General features: G+C 36.6%; 1 protein-coding gene across 4 annotated transcripts in view; it reads right to left on the minus strand.

Moving 5' to 3' along the window:
• The window catches only part of LOC110447955 (discoidin domain-containing receptor 2-like), a 209302-nt gene that overhangs the window by 17036 nt on the left and 166964 nt on the right, over positions 1-25302 (minus strand). For all 4 annotated transcript variants that reach the window (XM_021493954.1, XM_021493953.1, XM_021493956.1 and 1 more), the window contains 4 exons: positions 22696-22837; positions 7592-7681; positions 4680-4827; positions 605-1129 (listed from right to left, as the gene is read on the minus strand). In XM_021493954.1, coding sequence (XP_021349629.1) covers positions 605-1129; positions 4680-4827; positions 7592-7681; positions 22696-22837 — 905 coding nt within the window. The remainder of the gene's footprint in view (positions 1-604; positions 1130-4679; positions 4828-7591; positions 7682-22695; positions 22838-25302) is intronic.

Below are 25302 nucleotides of genomic sequence, written 5' to 3' on the forward strand. Positions count from 1 at the left end.
GTGTTATTGTCTGTAGATACAGGTACTGATACATGTGTTATTGTCTGTAGATACAGGTACTGATACATGTGTTATTGTCTGTAGATACAGGTACTGATACTTGTGTTATTGTCTGTAGATACAGGTACTGATACATGTGTTATTGTCTGTAGATACAGGTACTGATACATGCGTTATTGTCTGTAGATACAGGTACTGATACATGTGGTATTGTCTGTAGATACGTTACTGTTACATGTGTTATTAATTAGCGGTCAGTCTAGCACCTATATCAACTAATATAGAGTAAGTACCTTATATTAGTGGTCAGTCTAGCACCATATCCATTATTAAAGAGTAATTTTCTTATATTAATGGTCAGTCTACAACACCTTTTTCCACTATTATAGAGAGAGTAATTTACCTTATATAAGCAGTCAATCTAGCACCTAAACCCACTATTATAGAGAGAGTATTTACCTTATATAAGCAGTCAATCTAGCACCTTAACCCACTATTATAGAGAGAGTATTTACCTTATATAAGCAGGCAATCTAGCACCTTAACCCACTATTAGAATGTTAAAGTGGTCAGTTATCTAATTACAAGGTAAACAAATACATACCTGAGATGAACTTGACCTCGCTGATCATCATCCACTTGGCATCAAAGTAAAGTACAACTTTGACAAATTTCCCAGTAGTGTGGTTGAGAAAAATCTCCACATTTCGGGCATATTCCATCCACGAGTCTCTCTGGAAATCAAAAACTATTGGGGGCCCAGAAAAGTACTTTCCTCCGACACTGAAAAAGATCTCTGCCCTTCGAAACACTCGGACGTCCTTGCTAAAATAATTATTACAGTGAAAAATCACCATGGAGAAGTTCCGCATTTGGTCAAATTTGAAAATAACTTCAACAGGCATAGTTACATGAGTATCATTCTTCCACCCAACCCACTCGTATCCTTTGATTCCAAGACCTCGCTGGTCCAAACGAAAGTTTCCTGTCCCCTCATCTCCATCAGTCAATTGTCCCAAACCTCCAGACAGGTAGTTTTCGTTGAAGATTCCGTCATAGGTAAAGTCAAAGAGATCCACTTCTGATCCGCGCTTGTCCCCCTGTGGCATTGTGTACGCAACTACACTATCTGTAAAAACAAATGATAAGTGAAAAACATTTTTTAAATATGATTTTAGAGTAGATTTTTTTCATATGAATGTACAAATCCTACCTATTCAATCATCATCCCCTTAGATATGTTTCATATAAAAAATGTATAGAAAAATCAGCTACAAAGATTATTTACTATCCAACATAGACACAACCCCAGGTACTACCCATTTCGCACCAACATGTCTGTTTCAATAAGAGTTATCTTTCTTGTCCCATTTCTCTGTTAAATCATCACTGTTTTAACACTGTTTTAACACTGTTTGAACACTGTTTTAAGAAGTTTGTTTGATTCATTAAAATTTTGTAAAAATATATCAGAAGCTAGTCCCCGCAGTGACAAGTGTTTTCCTACTACTTTCATCTTCCTGTCAAAACCCTAGTGATCACAGAAGCAGGAAATCTCCAGATGTTTTGGGGATTTTCTGCTTGGACAGAAGAACTAATTGACTGGTCCCAATCTGTTGATGTCGTTCCTGAACCAAAATATCTGTCTAATTAAAGCCATGTGAAACGCTGTTAACAATGAATAAAAGTGTCGAGCCCAGTCAGCTACAACACGGTATCTGCAATATAAATTTACGATATGTTTTTTTCATTAGTTTCTACATCATTATTACCCGATCGGCATTTTGTTCTCAGGCCAAGGTAGATTTTTGTTTGTGATCAGGACTGTATGGAGGAGAACTGTGTATTTTGATTACAGCATAAGACAGTCATTACATGCTAGGTGGTCAATGTTGTTAAATCATTAAAATTATCTCTTCTAATTGTAACGATTTTCTTCTCAATAATGAATGCAAAGTTTTGACGAAAATTAGCATTTAAAATAAACTACAAGAATATTTACAAACACACCCTCATTGCCTGAGTCTACATTCTGTCTAATATTCCATACATACCTGACTGCCCGGTCCATCATATATTGTCCAAAATATTGAGCCTCCGTTTGTATATTTATATGCACATACTCTATAGATCTAAAGTATGTTTGTATGTCACTTAGCTACAGGAATGGCGTAAATTAGTCTTGTTAGTTTCTGGGAATGATGATGAGCAAATCAATCAAATTTATAAGATATACTCTTATTTATTAATGAATGAATTGAAACATAATGAAACGACTGACAAAATGAATGATTGGTGGAAGAGTGGAGGAGTATCGTCAGTAATGGAGTGATCTCCCTTCCACTACAAAATGTATTACAATGTGATCAGTACGGTACATATATACACAAGCACATCATTCAATAGTGTATGGGGGAAACACTATAACAGTTGATCATCATACAAGTAAGGCCTTTGAATATATTTAACTTTGTCTTTCCAGACTGGGTACCAATGGTTTATAAATGTGGACCCATTTCCCAGTAAAGCTAGAAAATGTCCAAACAGCACTTGCTGCCCTTTTGTATGTTGTTTGAAATACATCTTCTGAAAATTTACATTATGCTACCAAGTAGTGTATATAAGTAACAGTTGAAGTGTTCCTAATGACAGACAAAAAATCACCAGATCTTATTAGGCACTAAAACATATAAAAATCAGCACTACTCTGTGCCTGTGATGTCTGAGGCTGTGTTTACGGTATCTGTATTATTTCCACTTTAACCTCGTCCATTAGACAGCTCTGTCTGCCACTCCACCATTACAAGTACTCAAAGCGCCGCCTAAGTTGACATAATCTCTAACAACTTACGCAGGTTATAAATTTGTAAACATATTATAAGAAAACCCTTCCCACTGTTAGTAACTGTTGTCTTTACTCCTAACATTGATACTATCTGCTGTTACAGACTGGCTATCTGTAGTTAAATACAGTTGTGAGTTGTACATTTGTAAACATATTAGAAAACAAACTACATGCTGCTATAAACCGATCTTCCAACTTCTAAAATTGATATTTTCATTATGGTACGATCATCAAAACTCCAACATCCAATTTTCTGCCACCACGCTGAAACCCTGAACTGTTTAGTACTTGAGATAATATTTTATGTTCCACATTTTTTGTATCGGCAAGGTCCTGATAACTAGTGATTTTGCCATAAAACACAAGCCTCTGAATCATCATCATATTTTCTCAAGCATTTTACGTAAATTGTCGGTGTACCCTAATGATAAAAGTAATCAAGCATCTTGTAATAGACAATTTTCACAAAAAAATATTCTGAACTTCCCCGGTCGTCTAAGGGCTTGGAATGTAACTGGTGTATCCAAGTCCTGCCTCAGATTTTTTTCCTCGTAATTAACTACCAGTCTGATTGAATTTGAATATCAATTACTTGTGTTCTACAGCGAAATCTGGATGTGCAATGAGTCTGTACACCAGTTTGAATTTGATATCATGGTTCTGAAGTTGGAGAGTGCCATCTCTTGATTTGAATTTGATGGCATGAGTAATTTGAGCAATATATAATAATTCTATAACTCTTTGCATATCATTATGAGATGAGTGATCTTTTAGTTGGAATGGTGATAAGGTACTGAAGGACTCAATCTGTCCTGTATTTTTCATACCTGAAGCCAATGAAAACATTTAACAGATTTTATGGATATTTCACCCAATATGGTTTTCCTTTCAGATTGCAAGTTTCTCATGGAAATAAAATTGCTTTGAGAATTTGATTTTTTTATGTAATGAAAGCAAAATAGTTAAATAAAATGTAACGTTTTCGATCTCCCTGAGGAATTCCACACGGATTGGTGTGCTATGAATTAACTGAATGTAAACACGGGCAGCACTCTATATTTATGTCCTCATTTTATGCTTATAACTATTTCTTTTAATCATTTTTACTAAGATAATTATTTATTTCAATCTCCTTTTGTCTTGATGGAAATTCCTATTACATGTAATTATTTTTTGTATGCTGCTATCACTGTAATGAGTGTGGCTGGAACCCATTACAGGTTTCTACACCTTTCCGACTGATTCCGGGGCATAATTACCGTCAGGGATTTGTTGGTATCACTGAGGGGGCACAATACGTAACATCTACCTCGAGGATTTTGAGATGTGACATTTCCTTCATATTTTTATCATAAATGAAGTTTGAGTAGTAATGTATCAGAGTATAAAATTGAAAATGAGTTGAGTTTTTATGTACCTATAATAGCAAACTTTGGCACTTAGTGATTAAGGAAACTAGAACATTGTAGAAACACTCCCAAAAATAGCCATTATGATAGTCATATTTTTTCAAATAAGTTAATAAAGGATGGAATGTACATTAGGATGCATAAAGTATGTTTATATATAACACATACCCCAGGTACAAATATATATATATATATATATAAATACCCAAGGTACAAATATATATACCCCAGGAGAATTATGTCAAGTGTATGTATTATGAAATACCCTTGGGAAACAAATATTAAAAAAATACTTAACTTCTAACTCTTATCCTGAGTTCAAACTCTCAGTAATTATATAACTCAACGCAAAAGAGAAACAAATATATCTACAAAATATGAGCAGTGTCAACGAAAGTATGGACTGAAATTCTGAATCTGCCTACCATTCCAGTTACATCCGTAGAGCTCGACCCGCATGCAGACAGTACGTTTACGGAGACTGTAGGGGATGAATCGGATCCGTTTACAGATGATGGGGGGTGAGACCTCACACACCTCGGCCAGGTACGTGTTTGTGTTTCCATTAAATTGCTGCAACAAAATAAAAATTATTAAAACTTGTGTCATACAGGTAATTAACATGACATTTACCCGCCAAATTGGCACCAGGCTTATTAAAGACTTTGAATGTGAATTCGGAATAGACTTGTCCTGTGTTATATTGCAATCATTTGTAAAACACAAAGCAAATCTCCTTATAAGGGGGACCAAAGTAAAATATGATAGTTAAATCACCTTAAAAGGTAACGTGGGGCTGGAACTATATATAGAGTTGGGCTCAGGACGATACAAAATTATTCCATCCACAAAAACAAATTCTTTTGAAAGGCAATGTAATTTCTTATAAACAGCTGGTTTATAATAAACATTTGATTGAGAATACCACAGATATAAATACATTAGACTGGAATCAATCCACAGATAGCCATCTATTAGTTATTTAGAATTTTGTATTTCCACAACTACATCCATCTAATGGTCTGCTAACATGGCACCCAGCATTCACCACAGAAGCAATACAATATTGGTTGAAAAGGAAAGTGCTCGCGATAAGCAGCACCAGTGAGGACGCCTCACACATATACACCTTACATTGCTGACAAATCATCTAAACAAATAGTTTTTGAAATCGAATAAAATTTCACAAAACTAATATCACTGCCAGAATGTAAAAAGTCCAATTCAACTACAGGTTTATCAAATATACTGATTCCTGACAAAAATACCTTTGAACCAATCTAAAGAGTCGTCCTCTCTATACCACCTTCTCCCTAGCTATCAACACTGGAATGTGTTCACTACCCGGCTCACGGACAACTGTCATTGATAAGTACACAGTAGGTAAACATTTTAATCCTACTATAAAGTCTTTTAATCAAAAATAAATAATTATATAAACACTCCAATTCTAGAATTATCCTTTTTATCTAAAATACCCAATTATATAAACAGAAAAGGTAATAAACAAGTTCAACATTCCAAACGTTACCAAAATGTGTTTATTTTGTTGGTAAATATGATGTGAGGAGATATTTCACCAGTGATAGATTGTGGACTATAACAAGTTAACAATGGTCACAGAGCCAACACAATCAGTGTCACTAAGTCTGTAAAGGCAACATGTTCAAATCACTTGTCAGAAAATTTTGTTGTGATTTAAGAAATAATTGGAGCACTTTCCCAGATATTTTTTGAGATATTTAAAAATGAAAGTTTATTTTCTCCCACCCACTCTGGATCTGACATACCATCTGACCTGATGAAACATGGGCTGGCTTTGGTGACATGGTAACCAGATAAATATACACATCTGTAATACCATAGACAGCAGTGTAGTATCTGTCAGTGAGAGGGGGTGGGGGAGGGGCGGGATGGGGAGGGGGTTTACATCAAACAGACCAGGGCAAGGCAGATGTTGATGATATATTGGTGAATCCCTTAATCTGTGGAGGAGAACCTACATTGCAGCATATGGTCATACCTACAATGTTATTTTATTTATCTTGACTTCACATTAATTTCTCACTTGTTTTGATAGTTTATATTTCTTGTCTTGTCTACTGTGTCTTTGATCCAAATAAAACACAAGTGTCAGGTTTCAGGAGGGAGGGAGTACTTGTGTTTACTAGGTGATACAACCATTACTGGTTCAGGGAGGGAGTACTTGTGTTCACTAGGGGATACAACTATTACTGTTACAGGGAGGGAGTACTTGTGTTTACTAGGTGATACTACCATTACTGGTACAGGGAGGGAGTTCTTGTGTTTACTAGGTGATACAACCATTACAGGTACAGAGAGGGAGTACTTGTGTTTACTAGGTGCTACAACCATTACTGGTACAGGGAGGGAGTCCTTGAGTTCACTAGGTGATACAACCATTACTGGGACAGGGAGGGAGTACTTGTGTTTACTAGGCGATACAACCATTACTGGTACAGGGAGAGAGTACTTGTGTTTACTAGGTTATACATCCATTACTGGTACAGGGAGGGAGTACTGGTGTTTACTAGGTGATACAACTATTACTGGTACAGGGAGGGAGTACTGGTGTTTACTAGGTGATACAACTATTACTGGTACAGGGCGGGAGTACTTGTGTTTACTAGGTGATACAACCATTACTTGTACAGGGAGGGAGTACTTGTGTTTACTAGGCGATACAACCATTACTGGTACAGGGAGAGAGTACTTGTGTTTACTAGGTTATACAACCATTACTGGTACAGGGAGGGAGTACTGGTGTTTACTAGGTGATACAACTATTACTGGTACAGGGCGGGAGTACTTGTGTTTACTAGGTGATTCAACCATTACTGGTACAGGGAGGGAATACTTGTGTTTACTAGGTGATACAACCATTACTTGTACAGGGAGGGAGTACTTGTGTTTACTAGGGGATACAACCATTACTGGAACAGGGAGGGAGTACTTGTGTTTACTAGGGGATACAACTATTACTGGTACAGGGAGGGCGTACTTGTGTTCACTAGGTGATACAACTATTACTGGTACAGGGAGGGCGTACTTGTGTTCACTAGGTGATACAACTATTACTGGTACAGGGAGGGAGTACTTTTGTTCACCAGGTGATACAACCATTACTGGTACAGGGATGGAGTACTTGTGTTTACTAGGTGCTACAACCATTACTGGTACAGGGAGGGAGTACTTGTGTTTACTAGGTGCTATAACCATTGCTGGTACTTGACCAGGAATATCAGTTAGCAGATAAGTAAAATGACATTAATTTATTTTCAAAAGTTTGACAGAATGATTTGGCTATTTTCCCCACCTCTCGTCCTCGTCTGTCCCGAAATCGTATCCACTCGCCATCATCTTCTCTCTGATACTCAAGCAAGAAGTGTTCAGCAAATTCCTTTCCCTGAAATATTCAAACAGATATCAATCAAATAGTTGTAAGAAATTTTGAATCTAAACAAAATGTTGAAATTTGATCTTGTTTAGTCTACTACTATTTTTTTACTTTCATTTTTCAAACTAAATTGAAAAGTCAAAATTACTCTGCTTACTAAACGTTTCTGGTCAGAGCAGCTAAAAATAGCTGTGGCATCAATGAAGGGGAAAACTTTTGTCTGTTTAATTTTGTTGTAATTGATTCAGCATTAGTCAATGTTTAAAGCTCTCTGACCCTGTTTTCAGTCAATGTTTAAAGCTCTCTGACCCTGTTTTCGGTCAGTGTTTAAAGCTCTCTGACCCTGTTTTCAGCCAGGGTTTTAAAGCTCTCTGACCCTGTTTTCAGTCAATGCTTAAAGCTCTCTGACCCTGTTTTCAGTCAATGTTTAAGGCTCTCTGACCCTGTTTTCAGTCAGTGTTTAAACCTCTCTGACCCTGTTTTCAGTCAATGTTTAAGGCTCTCTGACCCTGTTTTCAGTCAGTGTTTAAAGCTCGCTAACCCTGTTTTTAGCCAGCGTTTAAAGCTCTCTGAACCTGTTTTTAGTCAGCATTAAAGCTCTCTGACCTTGTTTTCAGTCAGTGTTTAAAGCTCTCTGGCCCTGTTTTCAGCCAGTGTTTTAAAGCTCTCTGACCCTGTTTTCAGTCAGTGGTTAAAGCTCTATGACCCTGTTTTCAGTCAATGTTTAAAGCTCTCTGACCCTGTTTTCGGTCAGTGTTTAAAGCTCTCTGACCCTGTTTTCAGTCGGTGTTTAAAGCTCTCTGACCCTGTTTTCAGCCAGTGTTTTAAAGTTCTCTGACCCTGTTTTCAGTCAATGTTTAAAGCTCTCTGACCCTGTTTTCGGTCAGTGTTTAAAGCTCTCTGACCCTGTTTTCAGTCAGTGCTTAAAGCTCTCTGACCCTGTTTTCAGTCAGTGTTTAAACCTCTCTGACCCTGTTTTCAGTCAATGTTTAAGGCTCTCTGACCCTGTTTTCAGTCAGTGTTTAAAGCTCTCTGGCCCTGTTTTCAGCCAGTGTTTTAAAGCTCTCTGACCCTGTTTTCAGTCAGTGTTTAAAGCTCTATGACCCTGTTTTCAGTCAGTGTTTAAAGCTCTCTAACCCTGTTTTTAGCCAGCGTTTAAAGCTCTCTGAACCTGTTTTTAGTCAGCATTAAAGCTCTCTGACCTTGTTTTCAGTCAGTGTTTAAAGCTCTCTGACCCTGTTTTCAGTCAGTGTTCAAAGTTCTCTGACCCTATTTTTATAAATGTTAATTTCTATAAGCATTTGCGATTATTATCTTCCGAAAGTCTTATGTCAGTAAACACAAAAAATGGTTTATTGATTGTGTGTCCCCCAGTCAACACGGACATAGGCCATCAAACCTTTTACACACAAGGAAGTTAGATAACTCTCTTCATGGCTTTGTTTAAAAACTCAAAATGAAGTGATTTAAAAGTACAATTCCATCAGACCATCATTACAAACGCTCAACCTATGTAACACTATAAGGATCGTTAGAAACAATGATCCAACTGCAAACAAAAGCTGGGAAATATTTTAGATTCCTCAGTGAAAAATGTTTCTACTGATTGCTACTGTCCCACCGCACAAAAGAGTAATTTCTAGGGTTAACAACGAATAAATATTGATATAGATTTTTATGTAAATAATGGTGTTTTATCATTGAGCTCAATGGTACCCACACAGTCCATTAGAAGTGTGTGCATATGGAGAATATGAACCTGTCTACAGCCTGCCCCGTAAATACAACATGAACCAATAAAGCATGCCTCACCTGAGTACTATCACCCCTACTATTGTTTGTGTGCAGGCAGCCATAATGTTGTGTTTTTGCTCTATACTAGCTGCTGATTGCAACTTCATTAAAGATTGATTTGATTGTAACAATGTGCATCTATAAAATTCTGCATGAAGTTTATAATGAATGTGTTTTTCATCAATATGCATCCCAGTAGGATTTCGTCTGATTCCACACTTTGATAAGTGATCCGTGGTCTGGGCTGATATATGGTCAACTAAGTGGATCCAATCTCTCAATGTTTACCGGGATATCTAGGGGCTGGTATCATGCTGCACTGTTAATAATTTAAACTTAACCAAAGCATTTTTGAAACTCTCTGAATGAAAGACAACAAACCAATACAAGGACCAACTAACACAATTACATCTTCTATAAATGCAAATTGAGCTTAACATTCCAAACTTCTACACATCTGACACATGCTGCACACATGGCATCTCAAATCTATTTAAATATAGTATTTGCTCGGAGTATAATTAACTTTCTGCCATTAAAGGTCCTATATCAATGTATACCAGCAGTACATAGAGAGCCAGTCACAATCAGGTCCTATATCAATGAATACCAGCAGTACAGAGAGAGCCAGTCACAATCCGGTCCTATATCAATGTATACCAGCAGTACAGAGAGCGCCAGTCACAATCAGGTCCTATATCAATGTATACAAGCAGTACAGAGAGAGCCAGTCAAAATCAGGTCCTATATCAATGTATACCACCAGTACAGAGAGAGCCAGTCACAATCAGGTCCTATATCAAGGTATACCAGCAGTACATAGAGAGCCAGTCACAATCAGGTCCTATATCAAGGTATACCAGCAGTACATAGAGAGCCAGTCACAATCAGGACCTATATCAATGTATACCAGAAGTACAGAGAGACCCAGTCACAATCAGGTCCTATATCAATGTATAACAGCAGTACAGAGAGAGCCAGTCACAATCAGGTCCTATATTAATGTATACCAGCAGTACATAGAGAGCCAGTCACAATCAGGACCTATATCAATGTATACCAGAAGTACAGAGAGACCCAGTCACAATCAGGTCCTATATCAATGTATACTAGCAGTACAGAGAGACCCAGTCACAATCAGGTCCTATATCAATGTATAACAGCAGTACAGAGAGAGCCAGTCACAATCAGGACCTATATCAATGTATACCAGAAGTACAGAGAGAGCCAGTCACAATCAGGTCCTATATCAAGGTATACCAGCAGTACATAGAGAGCCAGTCACAATCAGGACCTATATCAATGTATACCAGAAGTACAGAGAGACCCAGTCACAATCAGGTCCTATATCAATGTATAACAGCAGTACAGAGAGAGCCAGTCACAATCAGGTCCTATATCAAGGTATACCAGCAGTACATAGAGAGCCAGTCACAATCAGGGCCTATATCAATGTATACCAGCAGTACATAGAGATCCAGTCACAATCAGGTCCTATATCAATGTATAACAGCAGTACAGAGAGAGCCAGTCACAATCAGGGCCTATATCAATGTATACCAGCAGTACAGAGATAGCCAGTCACAATCAGGTCTTATCTCAATGTATACCAGCAGTACAGAGACAGCCAGTCACAATCAGGTCCTATATCAATGTATAACAGCAGTACAGAGAGAGCCAGTCACAATCAGGTCCTATATCAATGTATACTAGCAGTACAGAGAGACCCAGTCACAATCAGGTCCTATATCAATGTATAACAGCAGTACAGAGAGAGCCAGTCACAATCAGGTACTATATCAATGTATACCAGAAGTACAGAGAGACCCAGTCACAATCAGGTCCTATATCAATGTATACAAGCAGTACAGAGAGAGCCAGTCAAAATCAGGTCCTATATCAATCTATACCACCAGTACAGAGAGAGCCAGTCACAATCAGGTCCTATATTAATGTATACCAGCAGTACATAGAGAGCCAGTCACAATCAGGTCCTATATCAATGAATACCAGCAGTACAGAGAGAGCCAGTCACAATCAGGTACTATATCAATGTATACCAGCAGTACAGAGAGAGCCAGTCACAATCAGGTAAAACTTTACAACCTCATTGTATTGAATTCACCTATCTACTTTTTTACAGACTCAACCTACATAAAATGATTATGCATGGCAAAGATGTTTTGAGCAAACTCTTGGAGACTTGGAAAGTTTAAATACCTAACACCTAAAATTAAACTTACATTGTTGCATTAAACTACTTATATGTTGTTTCCGTTATATGTTGTGTCTGTTGTATGTTGTTTTGATTGTACATTGTGTCTGTTGTATGTTGTTTTGATTGTACATTGTGTCTGTTGTATGTTGTTACCATTGTATGTTGTTTTCGTTGTATGTAATTTTCTTTGTACATTGTATGTTGTTTCCGTTGTATGTTGTTTTCTTTGTACATTTTATGTTGTTTCCATTGTATGTTGTTTTCTTTGTACATTGTATGTTGTTTCCATTGTACATTGTATTTTGTTTCCATTGTATGTTGTTTCTGTTGTATGTTGTATCCGTTGTACATTGTATGTTGTATCCATTGTATGTTGTTTCTGTTGTATGTTGTTTTCTTTGTACATTGTATGTTGTTTCCATTGTATGTTGTTTTCTTTGTACATTGTATGTTGTTTTCTTTGTACATTGTATGTTGTTTTCTTTGTACATTGTATGTTGTTTTCTTTGAACATTGTATGTTGTTTCAATTGTATGTTGTTTCCGTTGTACATTGTATGTTGTTTTCTTTGTACATTGTATGTTGTTTTCTTTGTTCATTGTATGTTGCTTTCTTTGTACATTGTATGTTGTTTCCATTGTATGTTGTTTTCTTTGTACATTGTATGTTGTTTCCATTGTATGTTGTTTCTGTTGTACATTGTATGTTGTTTTCTTTGTACATTTTATGTTGTTTCCATTGTATGTTGTTTTCTTTGTACGTTGTATGTTGTTTTCTTTGTACATTGTATGTTGTTTCCGTTTTATGTTGTTTTCTTTGTACGTTGTATGTTGTTTCCATTGTATTTTGTTTCTGTTGTATGTTGGTTGTTTTCTTTGTACATTGGATGTTGTTTCCATTGTATGTTGTATCTGTTGTACATTGTATGTTATTTCCTTTGTACATTGTATGTTGTTTACATTGTACATTGTATGTTTTTTCCGTTGTACATTCATTGTATGTTGTTTTCTTTTTGTACATTGTATGTTGTATCGATTTTATGTTGTTTCCATTGTAAGTTGTTTTCTTTGTACATTTTATGTCGTTTCCATTGTATGTTGTTTATGTTGTACATTGTATGTTGTATCGATTTTATGTTGTTTCCATTGTAAGTTGTTTTCTTTGTACATTTTATGTCGTTTCCATTGTATGTTGTTTCCGTTGTATCTTGTTTTCTTTGTGTTGTACATTGTATGTTGTTGTCTTTGTACAGTGTATGTTGTTTCCATTGTACATTGTATGTTGTTGTCTTTGTACAGTGTATGTTGTTTCCATTGTACATTGTATTTTGTTTCCATTGTATGTTGTATCTGTTGTACATTGTATGTTGTATCCATTATATGTTGTTTCCGTTGTATGTTATTTTCTTTGTATGTTGTTTCCATTGTACATTGTATGTTGTATCCATTGTATGGTGTATCGATTGTATGTTGTCTCCATTGTATGTTGTTTCCATATTTTATGTTGTTTCCATTGTATTTTGTTTCTGTTGTACATTGTATATGTTGTTTCTGTTGTATGATGTATGTTGTTCCGTTGTACATTGTAGGCTGTATCCATTGTATGTTGTTTACGTTGTATGTTGTTTTCTTTGTACATTTTATGATGTTTCCATTGTATGTTGTATCTGTTGTACATTGTATGTTGTGTTCTTTGTATGTTGTTTCCATTGTATGTCGTTTCCATTGTACATTGTATTTTGTTTCCATTGTATGTTGTTTTCTGTTTACATTGTATGTTGTTTCCATATTTTATGTTGTTTCCATTGTAAGTTGTTTTCTTTGTACATTTTATGTCGTTTCCATTGTATGTTGTTTATGTTGTACATTGTATGTTGTGTTCTTTGTATGTTGTTTCCATTGTATGTCGTTTTCCTTGGACATTGATGTTGTTTCCATTGTATGTTGTTTCAGTCGTCTGTTGTATCCGTTGTACATTGTATGTCGTATCCATTGTATGTTGTAGCGATTGTATGTTGTTTCCATTGTACATTGTATTTTGTTTCCATTGTATGTTGTTTCCGGTGTATGTTGTTTTCTTTGTACCTTGTATGTTGTTTCCATTGTATTTTGTTGCTGTTGTATGTTGTATGTTGTTCCGTTGTACATTGTAGGCTGTATCCATTGTATGTTGTAGCGATTGTATGTTGTTTCCATTGTATGTCGTTTTCCTTGGACATTGATGTTGTTTCCATTGTATGTCGTTTCCATTGTACATTGTATTTTGTTTCCATTGTATGTTGTATCTGTTGTACATTGTATGTTATATCCATTGTATGTTGTTTTCTTTGTACATTGTATGTTGTTTCCATTGTATTTTGTTTCTGTTGTATGTTGTATGTTGTTTCCGTTGTACATTGTATGTTGTATCCATTGTATGTTGTATGTTGTTTTCTTTGTACATTGTATGTTGTTTTCTTTGTACATTGTATGTTGTTTCCATTGTATGTTGTTTCTGTTGTACATTGTATGTTGTTTTCTATGTACATTGTATCTTGTTTTCTTTGTACATTGTATGTTGTTTCAGTTGTACATTGTATGTTGTATCCATTGTATGTTATTTCCGTTGTATGTTGTTTTCTTTGTACATTGTATGTTGTTTCCATTGTATGTTGTATGTTGTGACGACTGTACCAGTATCAGGTTTTAGGGTTGAAGACAAATCTAGGCCTATTTTTATCATTCTAGTACATGGTACTAATACAATATTCCAAGCCATCTGCTTATGTCTTCTCCATGAATGGTTCATGGAGTCTGTACAGTGAAGCTAGGTATCTTTACATGGTACTAGGTGGATGGATAGAGCAGGGATAGAGGAGGGACAGAGGAGGAGAGGAGGGACAGAGGATAAGGAGGAGGATAGGAGGGACAGAGGAGTAGTAGAGGAGGGAGGAAAGAGGAAGGGATAGACAGAGGAGGAGCGGAGGGACAGAGGAGGAGAGGAGGGACAGAGGATGAGGAGGGGATAGACAGAGGAGGAAAGAAGGAGAAGAGGGACAGAGGAGGAGTAGATGAGGGACGGAAGAAGGATGGAGCAGGGATGGAAGAGGGACAGAGGATGAGGAGGGGACAGACAGAGGGAAAGAGTAGGGACAGAGGAGGGAGAAAGGAGGGACATAGGAGGAGGGGAGAGACTGAGGAAGAGGGGAGAGTCAGAGGAGGAGAGGAGGGACAGAAGAGGAGGAGAAGAAGGGGACAGACAGAGGAGGAGGAGGAGGAGGAGGAGGGAGTGAGGGGGACAGGTGAAGAGTGGAGGAGGGACATAAAAAAATATGTTTAACATGCTTATCTTAGACTGCAGTTTAATCAATATTTTATTGTTTATGGAACAGCAACATGGAGGTTCCCTCTCACTGAATTCACAGGTAGATATTTCTCTACATAAAAAAATTGTATTTATTGCTCCTAACTGGATTCATGTCTGATGGAAATTGGACCTCAAGGTTGCACTAGACATAATCATCACATCTACAACTGGACAGGGCTTCCCTGGAGAAATGATAAAAGTTAAGTTGAACCACCAAATTTTAAAGGTAAAGAGGAGAAAATGTAAAGTTCATCAATCATACAATCAACACTGTTTTGATTTTTTATATATGGAAGAGCTCAAATCAATTCAGTATACCAAACCAAAATAATTATATTCAATGTCAATTTCAAGGATGTGTATAAAAAAAGATAAGAAAAGAAAAAACACAAAAATGACAGTTTTTTTTTGTAGTAAACATCAAAGTGTTTTTTCTATTCAAATTTACATAGATTGACCATAATTCAATATTGCAGTTATACAAGAATCTGATGAACATACCTGTGACGCTACCTATGTGAGCCTATCTCAATGTTGATAGACAAAGACATTTATTTATACCAGTAATTCATTTCATAGTTCCATAGTTTCTTAAATAATTCCACATAAATGTTTAAAAAATGTTTTTTTTAAATTCATGTTTGACATCAGATAGGTGATAAAACATGCATTCGACCTATTTACTAGTGAAATGATGCCGATCATGTTGTTTCAATCTAAATTAACAAACAACTACCGCATTTAAATGTGTGACATTTTCTTTTTAGTGTGTTTGTGGACAGGTTCCTTGCCTCTTACACAGATCTCTGGTGATTCCTACATTGATACCTAATCACATCTTTGTCCTTACACAGATCTCTGGTGATTTCTACATTGATACCTAATCACATCTTTGTCCTTACACAGATCTCTGGTGATTTCTACATTGATATCTAATCACATCTTTGTCCTTACACAGATCTCTGGTGATTTCTACATTGATACCTAATGACATCTTTGTCCTTACACAGATCTCTGGTGATTTCTACATTGATACCTAATGACATCTTTGTCCTTACACAGATCTCTGGTGATTTCTACATTGATACCTAATGACATCTTTGTCCTTACACAGATCTCTGGTGATTTCTACATTGATACCTAATGACATCTTTGTCCTTACACAGATCTCTGGTGATTTCTACATTGATACCTAATGACATCTTTGTCCTTACACAGATCTCTGGTGATTTCTACATTGATACCTAATGACATCTTTGTCCTTACACAGATCTCTGGTGATTTCTACATTGATACCTAATGACATCTTTGTCCTTACACAGATCTCTGGTGATTTCTACATTGATACCTAATGACATCTTTGTCCTTACACAGATCTCTGGTGATTTCTACATTGATATCTAATGACATCTTTGTCCTTACACAGATCTCTGGTGATTTCTACATTGATATCTAATGACATCTTTGTCCTTACACAGATCTCTGGTGATTTCTACATTGATATCTAATGACATCTTTGTCCTTACAAAGATCTCTGGTGATTTCTACATTGATACCTAATGACATCTTTGTCCTTACAAAGATCTCTGGTGATTTCTACATTGATATCTAATGACATCTTTGTCTTTACACAGATCTCTGGTGATTTCTACATTGATACCTAATCACATCTTTGTCCTTACACAGATCTCTGGTGATTTCTACATTGATACCTAATGACGTCTTTGTCCTTTCCCTTCACGGCATAAGAATTTAAATTAAAAAATTATTGAAAATATCATTTAAAAATTCACTTGGTTACCTTCTACGCTGCCTTCCTTACTAAGAGATGGAATCTTGGCAAATGGATAACATAGCAGAAATTTTCTTCATTTCCCGTTTAAATTCTCATCAAATGGGCTATACATATATAATAATGTGTCTTTTGGCTAGAAAAATATAGGTATATGTCCGTCCCTGGAATTCTTATCCAATTAATAAGTAATTAAGTGCACACATGCGACCCCCCTCTTTGAACTGGACATGGGATTAAAGATTCCAGCTGACCCTGATATATAATTAAAGCTTCCCAATGAACCAGTCGATCTCTATCATTTTCAAATCGAAACTAATTACCCAACTTGATTTCGGCTTCTGACACAATAGAGAGACTATCTTCAGAGTTTTCACAAGACTCATATCTCGGGTCAGAGAAGGAATTTATTAAAATGTCTTATTGGACCATATTCATGCTTGTCGCTGAGGCATGTATCGGGAGTAATGAACCTTTGTGCACCTCTCTAGCGGTAAATCGGCCATGAAATCGCGAGATGAAATTCCCTTGATACCAATCGTAGGGAACTGTCAATCTCTCGACCAGATAAAATGTGATCTGGCACCCTGTATACCCTTTTCATGTCCTGTCTCATGAATGAATCAACCTTCAGATAAAACCCAATCTGATGGCTACACTGGTCCTCCCATGGATACTTCCAATATGGACACAATTCCACTTTTAATAAAGCTGTATAAGGAACACAGATTCTTGTCTCCCTCAAAATCAAGTTTCTATCTTTTCTCCGCCAACCTTTTGTTGGGATATTAAATGTTATTATATGAAGTATACAGACACCCTGTATGTAAAAGAGATGTTTAAACCTGCTCACTATTTAAAGTCATTATGATAGCCTTATCCTCAAAATCAAATCTTCGACATGAAAATATCACTACAAAGACGTGCACACGCCTGGTATAAAAACCTCACATACAATGCAATTCACTTTCAAGTTTGATAAGAAAAAAAATAAACTAAACGCAAGCCTTGGTCTTAGCTTTGATCAATAGGTTTAATGAATGGCTGGGAACGCTTACGACATTTACAATACAGACAAGGTCAAAAACCTGCAGTGTGGTCTCAACTTATCACTAGATTATTGTAATAACAAAGCATCAAAGTCAAAATTGGAGTAATATATATATTTTTTTTTTTTTTAATTTACGTATTACACATTGATATGAAATGAATTGTGAAAAAAGAGTCATATTCATGCAAGATGATTCACGACAATGTGCTATAACTTTAACATACACTTTAAATACCTTATTTCACTAGTTATAAAGGCCTTGGAGAAGAGACCACCATCTAGGGTGGAACTGCATTTCCACACAATGATGTGTGGTTATTGCCCTAACTAGCTCTCGCTCCGAAGTTTTTCTGACATTTAAGATTCTTTCTAAAAATGTTCAGAAGGCAACAAAAGTTCAAAATCCTTAAAAAATGTCTCTCAACATATTTACAAAACCTTTCTAATCTGTTAATCTTCCCAATAAAACCTTCTCTTAGCTAGTTAAGATCATTGTTGGGTTGGAAAAGTAAACTGTTTTCATTTTGTTGTATTTTCCACTTTAACCTGTACTTTACACACCACAGTCTTTATCACAGATCTCCAATGTAAAGCGTGATAGCATGTAGCACTGTATAGTTTTAATCTCGAACCATGTGCTAATCATATCACCAGAAGAGTTAATTTGTAATTTATGGTTTAAAAAATCTATCTTTATTAGCAAATTAGCTCTTAGGTGCTATAAACAGGTTTAATTGGTTTTGGAATTCCTTCAGAAATTCTAATTTACTGTGGAGACAAAAACACTAGTTCAGGAATTGCTAAACTTACAAACAAAAGATCAAATGATCAAAAACACGAAAAAATCAATACAAAATGATTAATTTGCTTTTACGTGTAAATGATCATTATATGTATGACAAACAGAAGAGTAATATCTATGTGTTTATCCCATTTGAATTTAGAGCTAAACCCTTAGAAGCTGTTACAGCAGGTCACGAAGCTAACAAGGCTTTGTCTGTAACCAGATAACAGTAGACTACAGGGGTTCTCATGTGGAGATCAGCTCTCTGATTTCTACAGAAAATACATTTATCTTTACATTTTATGCCTTTTCAGATTGAGAAAAATAAGTTACTTCTCACAGATGTATTGCTGGACAACTTTAAATTGAATTTCCAAGAGCAAATCATTTTTCCAATATTTTCAAAATAGTTTTTAGTATGTAATTGCAAAAAGTGAAGGTGTCAGACAGCCTGTTGATATCTGAACATTACTTATACCCTAATATTAACCTTATATGATCAGATGGGATATCATTCTACCCCAGGCCCGCACATCAGAGATCACTCAACCCCAGGCCCTGAATATCAGATGGGAGATAACTCTACCCCAGGCCTGAATATCAGAAGGGAGATCACTCTACCCCAGGCCCTGAATATCAGAAGGGAGATCGCTCTCCCCCAGGCCCTGAGCATTAGAAGGGAGATCACTCTACCCAAGGCCCTGAGTATCAGAAGGGAGATCACTCTCCCCCAGGCCTTGAGTATTAGAAGGGAGATCACTCTACCCCAGGCCTTGAGTATTAGAAGGGAGATCACTCTACCCCAGGCCTTGAGTATCAGAAGAGAGATCACTCTAACCCAGGCCCTGAGTATCAAAAGGGAGATCACTCTACCCCAGGCCCTGATTATCAGAAGGGAGATCACTCTACCCCAGGCCCTGAATATCAGAAGGGAGATCACTCTACCCCAGGCCCTGAGTATCAGAAGGGAGATCACAAAATATATCTCCTTTTTGTAATGATAAAGAAGAACAAGCGTTGTCACTTTTCCAGTTTGCTGTAGTAAACAGTGATTTTGTTTGTATTTTGTAGGTTTAAAAAATAAAAAATAAAATCTTTTTCAGTTTTTCAAATGACAACATTTCCCCACTGAATTGATAATTCCCTCCAATACAGCATGCAGGAGCAGTGCTGACAACTCAGGTCTCGGTCTACATGTTTGTAGATGTTAATCAACATCATAGGTGTACTGTCCCAATTCTTGTTAACTTATATTTTATTAACACAATACACATCATTGTATATCCCATTCATCTGTATGACATTTACCCCAGGAAGTAATGACCTATGTAGGAACATCTGGTATAAAGCCAGCTTGACCTCCCTTCCTTGGTCCAGTGTATTCCACTAAACAATCTGTTTAATGGTTAATAATGAGTATGATTAAATTCAAATCTATCCTGATTTCCCTTTATCTTCCAAAGGTTCTTGCCCCCTGCTTTTTTGTCAATGTTATGCTAAGTTGTTTAGTTATCTTGATTTAGAGGTAGGAACCAGTTATCAAAACAATAAACATAATCTCGACCATTTTTTTATATACAATGGTGATAAGATAACTCCAGTTCCAGGTCAATGTACTTTTATATTAATGTTTATACACATTAAAGTGAATAGCACACAGAGCTTACTTGTAGTATTACTTTTGTTCTTGTTTTTGTCCTTTGCACTTCAAATTAATTGTAATTGTAATTTGTGTGTATCTGCATGCACATCGGTAATTGATAAGTTGACGTTGACGTTACCTGCCTGTGCTGGGTCTACATAATGTGCCCAGACAGGTTATCATAATCCACTGATAGATCATCACCAAAAATAATTTATTTTGAGGTATTTTTCATACAAATCCATCATCTCCATGCCGACATTGGAGTGCCGTCTGCTTTATCTTCCTGGAGATGGTCGGCAACAATTATGGCCCCAATCTGACACTTGCAGTGAGATGGAATCTCCAACACCTACAGCTAACATCCTCTCTATCTTCTTGGCTTCAAAAACATGATCAGCTACATGATTCGAGGATTTCAACTAGCTGGTGTCAAATTTCCAACATTCATAGAAAAGTGTACACATCTGTATCCTGATACAATGTACATAGAAAAGTGTACACATCTGTATCCTGATACTATGGACATAGAAAAGTGTACACATCTGTATCCTGATACTATGTACATAGAAAAGTGTACACATCTAAGTTTTACCGAGTATCATTGGTTGAATTTTCTATTTTTAAGTGCTTCATATTTTTCAATTGTTCCATGGCTTAAAGTTTAATACATTCAAACAACTCTGGTAGTTTTGATATCTGATTTTGTTTTCTATCTATATTTCACATTGAAAAACCAATCCTTAATTATGAGTAGATAGGACACAGCCTTGTAGCAGTCCTAATCGCATGACTTAGAACCAAGAAAGAGTATCAATGCTGGGACCTTGAAACATTCTTATGATAACTATTTACGGCAATGTGACACTTCCTCGGGATTGATTTAATTGATGAATGAAACAGGATTAGAACATAACAAAAACTTGGAAACTGCCAAGTTGTACAAACCACTCCATATGATGGGCTTGGTTCAACTCGGATTCTTGTCTGAAAAGGCTTGACCTCATATTTGATAAAGGTTGACAGCTCATGATTTTTTTTACCCTCAAGAACAAATGGTGTTTTTTCAGGCAGGTAAGTCGCCACGGTAGGTGGTGTAGCATATGAAGTTAATTAATTTTCACCTGGGTTTCACCTGTCTGGGCATCAATCACGCCTAGACAGGTATGCTTATCATTATAAAGAGCTCAGGAGCTGTAAAGGCCAATCCTACCCACCCCCTAATTACATAGCCACAAAATGAAATACCAGATTAAATTCACAGCCTTTTTTGACTGCAACATCAGGTGTATAGTTATATTCGTATCAACACTTCAAAACACCTTATTATTTCTTTGTTCCTTATACCCACTGGCCTGAGATGGAGGATTTAATAAAACCTTGTCGACTTCAAGAACATAAAAAGTCTCTGATTTAAAAAAAAAGAAGATTGAAATTCACATTTAATGGAAATCAAATATACTTAATGGACTGATTAATCTATGTTGAGGTTCACCTCCACAAGTTCTGGATTTTATTTTTATAAAGAGGGGTGGGGGGAGAGATGAGTAATGGGCATTGGGATATAACTGGGGAATCCTGTTGGAGATGATAGCCTTAGATGACAGATATCTGATAAAATTTCAAGGTAACAGAATTCTGTAATATATCATCATTACTGTATAAATCTCCCCATCATTTCATGAGTATCCTTGACAAGGAATCCCTTAACAAGCTTCAAGGTTACCCAGGTGAAGAGTTGACCTTGGTCACCCATAGTCACCATGGTATTTGTCCACTATTTTTGTTTATATGATTGGCTTTTGATTGACATTGATCAACCTTAAACTATTGATACTTTAACAATGGAGATAGGGAAAATAGGTTTACGGATTTGAGGAAACAATTCCTCTATTACAGGACTGATATGTAGGCTAACATCAAATGTATATAAATATAGAAACCACAATGTCAGTAAAGGTTTGTCATATTGACAAGCCCACACCATACCATTCGCCAGGAATAGCCCCCATTTGTCTCTGTCCAGACACTCGTGGACATAATGTCATTACGATAAGTGATTTACCTCCCTCGGATCTCAGGCCAGAGCTTTGTCAGACTTTACAGACTCAACCTGTCAGGTTGGATAATGCTGGTCAGTCCAAACTGGACAATACCATCCTGGTAATATCAGTTATTCCAGAATGGACACATCCCAGACCGATAAAAATAAATAGCCAGTCTGAGAAGGAAGTTTCCCAAATTGGAGAAATTCTAGTGAAACCAACACAAGTCAATCAAATACCAGTCTGTCCAAACTGAACAAGTCAGTCCAAACTGAACATTTCCTAACATAATAAAATCCACTGACTGATAATTTTTCTAAATGGATATATTATGTATCAAAATCATCCTTACCTGTCCATTTCCAAAACGACCTTGAACTTCGACTTTGGTAATGACGGTCAGCTGGTCGAGGTCAATTTGGAGATATTCATAAGAATCCATGGTGATTTGTTCTTTTGGACACCATGCCCCACCACTGATCTCTTGTCGGATTCTAGAAAGACAAAAAAATAGACACTGTAATAGACTTGTACAACTTTTTAAAGAAATAATTGAACATATCTTCATATTACTTCCTTTGATCTATTTTTTCTCGAAAAAATATATTTCTAAATTTAACATCAACATGTGTGTTGAAAATGTGCAGTAGTGTTCGGGGATTATATCTGTAACCAAGTGGTTCAGTCAGAAATTTATATCTGTAACCAAGTGGTTCAGTCAGGAATTATATCTGTAACCAAGTGGTTCAGTCAGGGATTATATCTGTAACCAAGTGGTTCAGTCAGGGATTATATCTGTAACCAAGTGGTTCAGTCAGGGATTATATATGTAACCAAGTGGTTCAGTCAGGGATTACATCTGTAACCAAGTGGTTCAGTCAGGGATTATATCTGTAACCAAGTGGTTCAGTCAGGGATTATATCTGTAACCAAGTGGTTTAGTCAGGAATTATATCTGTAACCAAGTGGTTCATTCAGGGATTATTTCTTCTGTAACCAAGTGGTTTAGTTCGGGATCATATCTGTAACCAAGTGTTCCACTCAGGGATTATTTCTTCTGTAACCAAGTGGTATAGTTAGGGATTTATATCTGTAACCAAGTGGTTCACTCAGAAAATTAACTATTATTTGTTCAATTAAATCATTTCATGAAAAATGAATTATAATGAATTAATGTCATACATCTTATTCAGTTTGAATATTTGTAGGTAAAATAAAGCGGAAATGTCTAAATGATGATTCAAATAAATTGGAGCTGTCCACCTAGTCATACACTGTGTGTCTCAATCATTTTATTGTCATTGTGTATTTATGTTGGCCTCACCTAGAACAGTGATGCAAGGATGTCAATAAGTGTCAGTATCATAGATTCAGCTTTCTTAGCAGCTAGACAGCGCAAGCCTTAACATTTCAACATCAAATCACAGTTCTATATTACAACCAGCCAACCTTCTCTGCCAGCCAACCAGTACTGTAAAAATCAATACTCCTCTTACCCAAGTCACCAGGAACAAACAAAATGGCGGCTTGTGATTGAAGCAATGTTCTGTATTGACACAGGTCACAACTGTCTAATGAAAAACTTGTTAGAAACAAATTGGCAAATATTGCACTTTGCCCTCCTGTGCCTTGTGATCATTTACTCTGTTTCTGTTGGTATGAAGGCCGTGTGCTGTAGATACATCAGTATACTAGCTGTACAACAGATCATTACATTGCAGTAGTAGAGGGCTTGATGATGTCTACAACACCATAATTAAAATACAGAATTCAGCGGACCAAGTTTGTTCTAACATGAAAATACATTATTTTGATTCATTGAAGGCTTTTAACACTATACAGGTCTCACAAAAAACACCACAGAGTATCGAGGGTAAATGAACAGAGGACAGTAAAACTTAGCAAAGCGGGGAAGGTGCTTGTCTGCTGTAATAATGATGCTCCCACATTTAGCCTGTAGCAGAGGAGGGACACAAAGAACATGGTAGAGCTTTATCATCACATTAATAACACCCGTTATTGAGCTACACCAACTGGCATCCCAGCCTTCAAACATCCTCTTAAACACAGCCAGTCAATACTGCACCTTACAAAACCTCTGGGTGTCTGAAGTTTAGGGGTAAGGCCTTGAAAACTTTTGCCAAAACAACTTGAGGTTGACGTCCATTGTGCCGATGTACATTGGCATTCATGGAAATCTTTGAGAGGGCTGAAATGTTCTACACTTTTATAAATACAGATCAGATTGTTGTGTTCCCAGGAATAATGCACATCTTCTCCTTCACTGTAACTTTATCTTGAATTTAGTAATGAAAACAGGGGATACTTCGTCCAGGCAATGACTGCATTGCTAAACATTGGTCGAAATAATGTAGTATACAACAAATGGTTTCCATAGGGAAGGCAGATAGATGATAAAACAATTGTCACTCGGAGTCCCAATAGTTTGGCGTCCTAGCTTTCTTCAAAGAGGAAAGTCAACAGAGAATTTAAGTTTCATTCATCTTGATTCTTCTGAAGAGGAAATATAAGTTATATATTTTTGTTGAGCAGCATAAAGCTATATACTCCAAATATCTAGCACATGCATCAGATGGAACACATGGGGCGCTTGGTATATATTTTCTATCGTTAACCACAGCAACTGTTACCACAAATGTGTGTGTTTATTATTAGTATGAAACGAGGCACTGATGCCGTCAATTAGATATTCTTGTTTGTGGATGTACAAGTATTACAGGATGGAATGTCAATTTCTCTCCTGCGATCTGCTGACATCAACTGACGATGGTTAATATTGGTACACAGAAATGGTACGACACAGTTGTGTGATATTAATGGTTTAAGTGGTTGTGTAATGGTGTAGTCTGTAGTTAGACAGCCTGAAGCTGGGGGTGTTACCTTAACACTGTATACAACGACTTGGTTATGGATGGGGGTAGGGGAGAATGATGGGGGT

The sequence above is a fragment of the Mizuhopecten yessoensis genome, unplaced genomic scaffold, assembly GCF_002113885.1.
Source record: "Mizuhopecten yessoensis strain PY_sf001 unplaced genomic scaffold, ASM211388v2 scaffold3693, whole genome shotgun sequence".
NCBI lineage: Eukaryota > Metazoa > Mollusca > Bivalvia > Pectinida > Pectinidae > Mizuhopecten > Mizuhopecten yessoensis.